This window comes from Myxocyprinus asiaticus, chromosome 50 (assembly GCF_019703515.2).
Source record: "Myxocyprinus asiaticus isolate MX2 ecotype Aquarium Trade chromosome 50, UBuf_Myxa_2, whole genome shotgun sequence".
NCBI lineage: Eukaryota > Metazoa > Chordata > Actinopteri > Cypriniformes > Catostomidae > Myxocyprinus > Myxocyprinus asiaticus.
Window position 1 is genome coordinate 25787660 of NC_059393.1, and position 12183 is coordinate 25799842.

The window sequence follows — 12183 nt, forward strand, 5'->3', positions numbered from 1 at the left end:
CACTATATGTGTGTATGTGAGCATGCTGCGTGTGTTTTTTCAGAGTGTGAAACACATTTTTTGAAGGTACTGGTGTTTGTGTTGGGGGGTGGGGGTTGAGGACATTTCCCAAACAGGCAGGAGGGGCTGATGGGAAATGCTGACGTCAGTATCATAGCAACATGCTTCACAACAACTGGGTCACTGTGCTGAAGACCAACACTATGCACCTGTTACACACACACTGTTCCTACACACTGCAGTGGCCACGCATTAAAACAATGCGCACGTGCTACAACACAACATGCATGTGAAGTGCAGCTGATTTTAATTTCACGAGGAATGTGACTGGTTTGCAGAAATACACGAATAATAGAATTTCAGGCATGCACGTTCAATGGCAAAATTATTATTATAATTTATCCCCTTTTTTCTCCCAATTTTGAAATGCCCAATTCCCACTACTTAGTGGGTCCTTGTGGTGGCGCGGTTACTCACCTCAATCCGGGTGGCAGAGGACAAGTCTCAGTTCCCTCCGCTTCTGAGATCGTCAATCCGTGCATCTTATCACGTGACTCGTTGTGCATGACACCACGGAGACTCACAGCATGTGGAGGCTCATGCTACTCTCCACGCACAACTTACCACACGCCCCATTGAGAGCGAGAACCACTAATCACGACCTCGAGGAGGTTACCCATGTGACCCTACCCTCCCTAGCAACCGGGCCAATTTGGTTGCTTAGGAGACCTGGCTGGAGTCACTCAGCACACCCTGGATTTGACTCCAGGGGTGATAGTAAGCGTCAATACTCGCTGAGCTACCCAGGCCCCCCAACAAAATAAATATTTAAAATATTCAACAATCACTCTGTTTTGAAAGCATGAGGAAGGGTCATGAGTCATGTAGTAACTATCACAGGCTGTGTTTGGAATGGAATACTAGCGTACTGCATACTGCAAAGTATGTACTCTACAATGCCTACTATATATATATATATATATATATATATATAGTAATTTCTGTGCTAATCAATAGATGTTGACCATGTAGCCTACAATTATTTAAAGACTCATACAAAAATACAAATGACAGAGTCCATAACAAATCAGTTTCTTTTCATATACAGTTTTATTTAGGAACAATTAAATGTAAATCTACAATACAATATTTTTATAGAAATAAATACAGAACACATTCTAAGCTCTTTAACAATAACAGACCTGTGCAAATGCATTTCTGAATTAACTGTGAATTTTGTGCATATTAACAGAGTATTTACAGACAGATCGCAGAAATCTACAAGCATCAGGATACAAGAAACATCACAGAATGAGAACGGATTTTATCGACATAAGCTGGAATGAAAAACTTATGAATATATCTTAATTAACAAATGTTTGTCGTTAATATCTGTGATTACCGGTACGCTTATTTCAAACGTCACCGTTCAACGTCAGTCGGCGTTGATGGGATGTCACATATTTGATTCTGAGTGTTCGTATTCCATGATAACAACATAAAAACTGAGAGTGTTTGTAAATACACTGCTCCAAATGGGCCACATTGACGAAACACAAGCTGAACTAATTCTTTTGTAAAAACGTTCTTTTGTAAACCATTGCAACGTCAATTTTTGTGCATCAATGAATGCATCTTTGCATACAATTAAGAACAGAAATTCTTGTGTTTCATACTTGAGGTCCAATGTTTGTAACTACACTACATTTACGTTGTAAAGACGTAATTGCAGCTCCGTTATGAGAGCAGCTGTATGACAACATATTGCCAGCTTAATCAAGGTTTACATCATAACATTATTAAGGAGGGTTAGATTCATAAATAACTGCCAAAAGAAATTTGGCACCAAAGACTGTTTAGAGTTTTTAAAATTCGCTACATGTTTTGTGCAATATAGCAATACATTTGTATATGTGTACACTGAAAAATCAGTGTTATATCGTAACTTATATGAAACATTGTCAAATAAACTTCATCATAATTTTTTATGGTATTTTTGACACAAATTCCAAAAGATTCAATTCATGGACGTCGAGCGTCTTTCCAGAACCCCCCACCCAAATACAAAAAAACATTTGCTTAAGGCATTCCTTAAACATACAATTCTTCAAATGTTAACCGTCCACGTAAAAATATATAACAGTAAGTGCTAAAAGAAGGAATGGCAAAGAACCAATTTCCTAATTCATTACCAACGAAATAACCCAAAGTGCGTGATTGAAGAAAACACAAATAAAATAACACAAACAACACCAAAACTCTGGGTAGATCTAAACAGAAATGCATTTTTCTTTGTCCTGAAGTCGAAGTCATCGTCGACAGTATTTATCAGGGACGACGCTGGCACTCTTGTACAATTACAGCTCATGTGGTGAAGAATTTGTCCGTGACACCAGATCTGGGACTGAACTTTGGTTGGAAATGGTTGGAAATGATCTTAATGATTGTTTCAAGTGATCTTCTTGCATAGAAATACACTGAAGGTAGCTAACGGTGTAGAAAAACTAGAGTTTTAATCAATACATTTTTCCTTATTCTTGTGATGTGGATATGAGTCCAGACATCTCACACAGAGTTCCTGAGTTAGTACGTGTGTGTGTGTGTGTGTGTGTGTGTGTGTGTGTGTGTGTGTGTGTGTGTGCGTGTGCGTGTGTGTGTGTTATAGTCAATTTCCTGATTTGCGGGGTGTGGCCACCAGTCTCTTCTTCGCTTGGTAGAAATCTGTTTGGATAAAAGAGAGTGTATAAGATACAACATCAATATTCCTACTATTCTTGAAACTCTAATTAATGTTTTTATGGGAGTAACTACATTCATAAGATGCAATTATTTAATAAACAATAAATAAACTAGTGAATCTCACGAATACATACAGTATTTTTATTAATCACAATTTTTAGCCTTGTGTCATTATTTGCATGATAATTAAACACATTTTTTGCACAAAAAGATGTATAAATAATTAGTATTTTTTATAATTTAATTCTTTTTTTTTTTCCAATATGGAATGCCCAATTCCCAATGCGCTCGAAGTCCTCGTGGTGGCGTAGTGACTCGCCTCAATCCGGGTGACGGAGGATGAATCTCAGTTGTCTCCGCGTCTGAGACCGTCAATCCGTGCATCTTATCACGTGACTTGTTGAGTGCGTTACCGCGGAGACGTAGCGCGTGCGGAGGCTTCACGCTATTCTCCACGGCATCCACGCACAACTCACCACGCGCCCCACCGAGAGCGAGAACCACATTATAGTGACCACGAGGAGGTTACCCCATGTGACTCTACCCTCCCTAGCAACCGGGCCAATTTGGTTGCTTAGGAGACCTGGCTGGAGTCACTCAGCACGCGACTCCAGGGGTGATAGTCAGCGTCTTTACTCGCTGAGCTACCCAGGCCCCCTATAATTGAATTATTTTGATTTTGGGGTGAAATTCAGAATTTGAGATCCACCAAATCATCCTGAATCTATGGTTAGCCCCGCCCCACCTCATCCCTCCGCTCACCTGTGATATTTGTCTGTTTTCTTTTCAGTGCAGCGTTCTTGTCTGGCGTTTTCTCCACGTCCTGCTGGACCGAAACGAGCCACTCCGGTGTTTTGGGGATGTTTTCTTTTCCGACGCCGGATGGATCGGTCAGACTGTTACATGACGATTCTCCGCGTGGTCTCGACAGCTCCCCCGTCTGGCAGCTGCGGTACAGTACAGGCACTCGAACTCCGGACACGCCCTCCCACTGGAAGTCTCCGCCCTCGAGCGGCTTTTCTGAGATGAAATCGAAGCTCCAGCGTCGCGTCGCATCTTCCAGGTCTTTGCGCAGAGCGTCTTGATACTCGGCCTGAAGCTGCTCGCGATCCACCGGACCGAAAAGACTCCGCCGCGTCGAGCCGTTGCCTAGAGCTCGCAGGATCCGTTTATGAGATGACATGGTGCTCAACTGCAACGACAGAGAAAAAGGGACATTTGAAACAATAACAGTCTTAAAAGTTTGTTAGTTAACAGCAGTGATAGACGGAAATATCTGCCAGCCATATAAATCGAGTAATATTTGGCCATTCAGAAATAATGGTACGATAACAACAGCCTCGCAAATAATCAAATATTTTCTGTTTTCTGCAGAAATATCGCCATCGATATCTGTCGCTAAAACCTATATCGGTCGTAAGGAAACACCATCAAGTCTGAAAACTCCAATGAAAATTGAAATATCCAAAAATAATATCACCACAAAACAGCCTGAAATCAAAGTTCAATTCCAATTATTTGGTTCCCATTCAGATAATATAACAAATGTCTTCATATTGTTGTCTCTGACCTGTCTCCTTCTCTGTGCAGTCATGTCTGTCTGTGTCTCTGAGGCTGTGTGGTGCTTATAAAGGCTGTCGTGACTCATGCACAGATGCATGTCTTGGCAGAACTGCAGTAACATGTGAGGACATGTTCCATGACTCAAACTACAGCTGCAGTGTGAAGACTGACCACTAGTGGCCGCTGCTGCATTCACTGACCAACTCTAGTGTACCATACAGTTGTGACATTTTATAACCACTGGATATAGAGTACATTCACACATATTTCATCAATAATAAATAAAAACCTGGTCTATTTTCATCACATAGAAACACTAGTTTGTACTCTGTAATGTAAAATGTCTTGTGGACCAAAAGTCACATAACAACTACTATGCTCAATGCATATAACACAGACATACTACAAGAATTAGTGTTTAAATTACACAAAGAACTGACAAACCAAAAACCACAACCAAAGTCTGACACTCACACACATCTTTGAAATTTACATGAATAAAAATGTGTTTTATTTGTAACTTCTGACCAATAACAATTTATTCTTTTGGGATATAGTTATAAAATCTTGTTTTGTTTTTTTGTCATCCATGAGGAATATTGCAAGCTAGTATAAAACTTTTAGAAACTTGTAATAAATCCCTTTTTAAGGTTATATGATGATGTCATAACACGTCACCCTAGTGATGGAACGTGCCGATCATTTCGAGAAATAAAATTCAAGGCTGTGGCGCGAAACCGGGATTCTGTTTGATTGGTCAGAAGTGACTCAGACACGCCCCGCCCCGCCCACTCTGCCTTCTGGGTCCACGTGAATCCGAAGCTCGTGTATGCCGGTGGAAAACAGCACCGGTCCCAGACATTACTCCATCAGTTTACAATAACGTTCAAAAAGCTATATATAAAAATCCCGATTACAATTATAAGTGCCACATTCATCAATTCAACATCTTAAAATAAAGAAGGTTTCAGATGAAAGTTTGTATATTATGTTTATTTAACTCGATAATTATCAGAAAGAACCAAAACAGCTAATACTTTCGTTTTATAGATTAATATTAGTTTCCATAACTTAAAATAAACATTAAGTTAAAAAAGACAAAAGTTGTAAATGTGCAAAATGAAGTAAAAACATGCAACTTACGTGTTTTTTAGCTTCCAAAGAGTGATTTTTTCTTTTCTTTTCTAAATATTTATATTGCTCTTTGCAGAGAAAACTGTAGAGGTTAGAGTTATCCTTAACAAGAGTATCGAGGTCAAAAACAAAGTTTGAGATTGCCTTCAGGTGAAAGTCTTGAGAAACTCAATCGTGAATGAACGTATAGTAGATATTCTGCTGCTGCTGCCAGAGTTTATGAACTCCGATGGGCGTGGCCGTGCAGTGGGCGGGGTTTAGTGAGTTCAGCACGTGTACTGAACCCGGTGAACACATGCCAGCACGTGAGCGCGTGTCCAGCTAGAGCGCGCGCAGTGATGAGGAAATTCCAGTGGATCATGTTAGGGATGGGCGATGCCACTTATGTTCTGTTCGATCCGATACCAGTCATTTCAAGTCCAGTATCGTCGATACCGATACCAGTACCGATACTTCTATTAAACAGATTTTTGGGGGATAAAATGGGTAATTAAAAATATTATGTTTAGTCATAATTAAAGTAATTATTATTATTATTATTTTGCATTTATGAGCCTAAACAGAAAATTATTAGACTTCTATTTTGTTTACTCTTACAAAAATGAACCATGATTTCACTACAGTAACTATAGTTTAACCATGGTATGTATCACACAATTAACCATGGTTACTACTACAATATTACTGTAGTAAAACCATCATTTCAGCCAAATAATAATAATAATAATAATAAATAAAAACAAACAAACAACGTTACTACAATATTACTGTAGTAAAACCATCATTTCAGCCAAATAATAATAATAATAATAATAATAATAATAAAAACAAACAAACAAACAACGTTACTACAATATTACTGTAGTAAAACCATCATTTCAGCCAAATAATAATAATAATAATAATAATAATAATAATAATGAAAACAAACAAACAAACAACGTTACTACAATATTACTGTAGTAAAACCATTGTTTCAGCCAGTAATAATAATAATAATAATAATAATAATAATAAATAAAAATAAACAAACAACGTTACTACAATATTACTGTAGTAAAACCATCATTTCAGCCAGTAATAATAATAATAATAATAATAAATAAAAATAAACAAACAACGTTACTACAATATTACTGTAGTAAAACCATCATTTCAGCCAGTAATAATAATAATAATAATAATAAATAAAAATAAACAAACAACGTTACTACAATATTACTGTAGTAAAACCATCATTTCAACCAGTAATAATAATAATAATAATAATAATGAAAACAAACAAAAAAGGTTACTACAATATTACTGTAGTAAAACCATCGTTTCAGCCAGTAATAATAATAATAATAATAATAATAATAATAAATAATAAATAAACAAACAAGGTTACTACAATATTACTGTAGTAAAACCATCATTTCAGCCAGTAATAATAATAATAATAATAATAATAATGAAAACAAACAAAAAAGGTTACTACAATATTACTGTAGTAAAACCATCGTTAACAACAGTATTTTTTAAATTACTTATTAACAAAAATTACACTCAAACTCATCATAAGAAATGTCATTTTTAGAAATGTTGTTATTTTAGTGTGAATTTACTCCAGAAGCTGTTTCTCTGGTTTACTATCATTACCTCTGCAAGGCACTGATCACTCTTATTTGAAAGAGTCTTGTGACGGTGCAAGTGCTTTCTGCTTGTGTCTTTCAGCATTTATGCATGTTAAGATGAGCGGAAGAATAAATAGTTCCCGTACTGCACAAGTATTTGCTAAAATAACCTTATCATTTTTATTTCACTTTGAAGATTATTATTATTGTTCACGTTCATGGTAACCAAATAATAAAATCCCTATTTTTATTTATTTTTTATTTTATTTAAAATTGCTATTTTTGTGTGAGGATTGATATTTTTTTTTCTATTTATTTTTTTCTCCCCTTTTCTCCCCAATTTGGCATGCCCAATTCCCAATGCACTCTGAGTCCTCGTAGTGGTGTAGTGACTCCGGGTGACGGAGGATGAATCTCAGTTGCCTCCGCGTCTGAGACTGTCAATCCACGCATCTTATCACGTGGCTTGTTGAACGCGTTACCGCGGAGATGTAGTGCTTGTGGAGGCTTCACACAATTCTCCGCAGCATCCACGCTCAACTCACCATGAGCCCCACTAACCCTAACCCTAAACCCTAACCCCTAACCCTAACCCTAAACCCTAACCCTAAACCCTAACCCTAACCCTAAACCTAAACCCTAACCCCTAACCCTAAACCTGGCATCCATGCACAACTTACCATGCGCCCCACTGAAAGCAAACCACATTATAGCGGCCACGAGGAGGTTACCCCATGTGACTCTACCCTCCCTAGCAACCAGGCCAATTTGGTTGCTTAGGAGACCTGGCTGGAGTCACTCAGCACACCCTGGATTTGAACTCGTGACTCCGGGTATGATAGTCAGCATCAATATTCGCTGAGATACCCAGGCCTCCCTGAACTCTTTCATTGACTAGCACTTGTAAGGGACCATCTGAAAATTCCACGCACAGCACTAAAACATCAGAGGTGTCCAAGTATACGTTCATTAATTCATTAATTTGAAGTGTAAGTTATGCATTCAATTTGAGGATTGATATTTTTGATACAACAGCAGTATCGGAAGTATCGATACTTTAGGATTGATCCGACCATCCCTAATCAACATCACAGAAAAGAACAGAACCTCCAGAACTGCAGTGCGACCCGCCCAACACAGACACTATTTTTAGATAATCTGTGTCAATAAACCTTTAACCCAATGGTGCTAATGATGTCATTGTAAAATTGTCAGCTCCAGAGAGTGCGGGTAGGAGAAACCGAATGTCAAGCGAATAACGAGCCAACCACTTCTGGAGATAAGGTAGAAGTTCAGTGTTAGTTTCGCATCTTTGAATGAGCCAGCTCCAGTGCTACTTAATGTGGATTATACGTGCTGGAGTAAATGTAAGTTAAGTTACTTTTATAGCACAATTTCCCACACTATTATCACGAAACCCGATCTGGATCTAATTTCCTGCCTTATTGAATACACCTGAGCCCAACTCTTTAGAGATCGCTCTTATCTGACAAGCATTCATTACAAAATATTTTTTGTATGTGTATCTGTTGGGTTTTCATTTCTCAAACATCATACAGTACACACTTATGTTATTTATAATGAGTTTGTAAATAACAAATACATTTAATGTTTTGCACTGTACAATGCAGAAACAATACAAATGTAGTGCAACAAATGAACGATTTTGAAACAGCACGCTGGAACAGATGTGAAGATAACAAACACAATGTCCTCTTTATGAACACCATTTATCAATCAAATACTTAACGCACCAAACACAAGGGAAAGGCACACGTGATGTGCTCAATAAGGAAGAACTGAGCTTAATATTAGCAACCGCATTTTGTAATAAGAGGCGCACACCAATCGTGCTCAATGAGAAATGCGTATACACATCGACAGACATAATAATGATTAAAAACTCACAAATCCATCTTATTGGTCACATATAATTATGATGCATGTAACTTTTTTAAACTCAGTAATTGAGATAGATATGCATTTAAAAAAATCACTTGTAACACTGGGCCACTTAAAATGAACTAGTGAATTTAATAATGTGCTTAAAAATTCTGAAAAGAATAATAGTGACCATTTACAAGACCTGTACCTATAGCCTACAGCTTAAATTCTCACCTAAAATCTTGATGTGTAGCCTATTATTCATTTTACCCAATAATTTTACTGCATTAGTCATTCTAAAGACACGTATGTCAACATGGCTTAAAGTTAGTGGGTAAAACCAGTATGTTAGGGTGTAGTGACTAATTAAAACGTTTGTCATGAGCCTATTTGTTTATATAGTTTCAAATGTTTTACTCAGGTTTGGTGAATCTCTGGTTGTCTAAAAAACTGCATTCCCACAAATATTAAAACCACAAATGAAGTTTTATATGTGTACAGGGGACATTTAACTTATTATACAGTTGCCCCCCTACAAACACACTGGGACTCACCCTGACCCCCCCAGTTAAAATGGTCTCGAACCGCCCCTGTAATTAATATAATAACAGGTGGAGTCAAAACCTGTTCCTAGAGAACACTGAACATTACCCTAATGTTAGTGTTTTGTTCCCGTGCAGTCATTGCTTTTGGAAACCAATTCCAAATGTTTTAGGAACGTTTTTTTCTTTTAATCTTTTAAAGCAAAAACTAACGTTCCCAGAACGTTCCAGGAAACTTCCTATCATCTCTACATTCAAAAACACTGTTATATACACTAAACACTAATACATCAATATCAATAGCCTATATCAATGTTGGCTAACAGAAAAAACAAAAACAGAAGTATTTACTACAAGAGCATTTTGCCCTCACATTTTAAATATCTGATCTTAATCACTTTCGGGTCATCATTTCCCTCAGTTTTATGACTATTTTTGATTGGTTGTTTTTATTTCTTGCATGTATAACAAATTAACATTTAGTATAATCACACTGACTTGACTAAACTAACTCTAGAGGAATTAGAGTGTCCTCTAATAACCGGATATTGTAGACACACACGCTGAAATTTGAGCGCGCCCCGCCCACCGCACGTGCTCGCGTGTTTTTATCACTGGAAACTGTTGCATACGAGACTTGGTGACTTTTCATCCATTTGATATCTGAACACACACAAAGAAATCGGAGTTGATTCGATCAGTCTAAGTTGTAGAAAGAAAAAAGTTACACTTGTACTGTTCCCGGTCAAAAGTGACCGCCATAGTAAATGAATGGGAAGCACTAAACATCACAGTTTTTTTGTTTCTTTCAATATTTATTATATAAAATCTAAAAAAACAGCCACAATGCAGAAAAAATCTCACACAGACATGAAGGGGTGAGACTACCAAACATCATGAGTGCAAAACACAAACACACACACACACACACATTCATCTTGTTACAACCAGGGATAAATTAGGTTATTACTTGTTATTCTACTCATTTCAGATATGCAAAAACTGACAAAAAAATAACCTCAAACAAGTCAAGCAAACTTTGACAAAAGTAGTCTTTGATAATGTTTAAATATAAATGCAGAACTTCTGACAAAATCTAGAAAATCATCGTCGTCAACAAGGGATGAATAAGTAGCTCTCTGCAGCCATCTAGTGTTAATACTTGTAATTTCATCTGTTTTTTTTTTTTTTTAAATGGACAGCACAGTTTGATTCTTGAGACTTTCAAATGGTATATATTTTATGAGGATTTGTTCATTATTTGAGAAAATATTCATAAGAAATTTTTAAAAAGTCAATTTTCAAGCTCAAACTCAAGGTCATATAGGTATATAAATTAGTAAATAAAATAAAAAAGGTATAAATACCTTTAACTTTAGTGTTTTTACATTATTTAATTTAGAGTTGTTACATTTCTTTCATAACAATTAAAAGAATTACACATTTATTGGTTCCGGTCACTTTTGACCGGGAACAACTGGAACGTGATTTAATGATGAACAGTGCATAAGGGTTAAATCAAACTAATAACAAACCTAATGAAGTTTACAGCTAGAGAAACAGCATGCATGCTTAAAAGCAATTTATATATATATATATATATATATATATATATATATATATATATATATATATATATATACTTAAAAACTATACAGTCAATAGTATGTTTAAGATATGAGTAGTGAGAGAGCAAAAAAGCTATAATTCATGAGAAAAATACACACAAGATTTGCGTACTAGTTTAAAACTAAAGAATGACAACAGCACGTTTAAAAGATTAACCGCAGTATGTTTTATTATAAGTGACATATTCCACTGGCAGCGATAAATAAAAGAACAGTAATAGCCTACCATGTTTTTGTTTTTTTGGGATATGTACTATAGTAATACCATGTTTTTTTTAAATGTACCATGGTATTACCATGGTTTTAGACATGGCAACAGACTAAATCTTTAAGTCTAGCAATATCTGAGTTACATGTTAAAGCAATGGTAAATTAATATGGTAATCAAAGAGTATTATTTATATACAAATACCATCTAATGACGTCATTTTATGTACTTACTTATTCACAGATCAAATCTGATAATATTCAATACATAGTTTAGTGTTCCGACAAATTAAAGCAAACATTTTGATTCACCATAACGTCCCATTAACCAAAGACATTATATACAACAATTGTTTGTTTCAATAATTAGATAAAATCAGTGGATCTTTCCCACGCCAATCATAGGCTTTTCAAACAATAGATAGGAAAAGTCCATCATGCGTGTAAATTGATGGTTAATTAATGATTGGTGTTCATTAGTGTGTTCTGTAGTTTGGCGGGAATCAGACAAAACAAAACAGGTTCATAACATTCCACAGCGCGCGGAAACCCCGGGAGAATTCCGCCAGTCACTCTATGCGCGGCGGTGGGGGTTCGGTCGCCTTGGAGACGGCGAATCATCAGAACGTGACGTCACGGAGTGTTGAGTACTGCGAGGGAAAGCGCGGGGAATTTTGAGCATCAAGAATGAACAGACACATCACGTGGAACTGGTTCATTCATTCATTCATTCATTTAAAATTGATTTTTTTTTTTACTATACCACCATATCATCCATTACTATATGATTAAATGTACATTTTTACAAGAAACACATGTGTTTCTTGTGTCACGCCTTTATACATTCATATTCATTTTTAAACTAAAATC

At 36.5% G+C, this 12183-nt stretch overlaps 1 protein-coding gene across 1 annotated transcript; it reads right to left on the reverse strand.

Annotated features, from left to right (window-relative positions):
• Positions 1 to 1099: 1099 nt before the first annotated feature.
• Positions 1100 to 4898, reverse strand: LOC127439163 (cyclin-dependent kinase inhibitor 1-like). The gene is made up of 3 exons (XM_051695290.1): positions 4310 to 4898; positions 3502 to 3931; positions 1100 to 2721 (listed from the first exon to the last, which is right to left on the reverse strand). Exons 1-3 carry the CDS (start codon positions 4421 to 4423, stop codon positions 2666 to 2668), a joined length of 600 nt encoding a protein of 199 aa, XP_051551250.1. The 5' UTR covers positions 4424 to 4898; the 3' UTR covers positions 1100 to 2665.
• Between the last annotated feature and the right edge of the window lie 7285 nt (positions 4899 to 12183).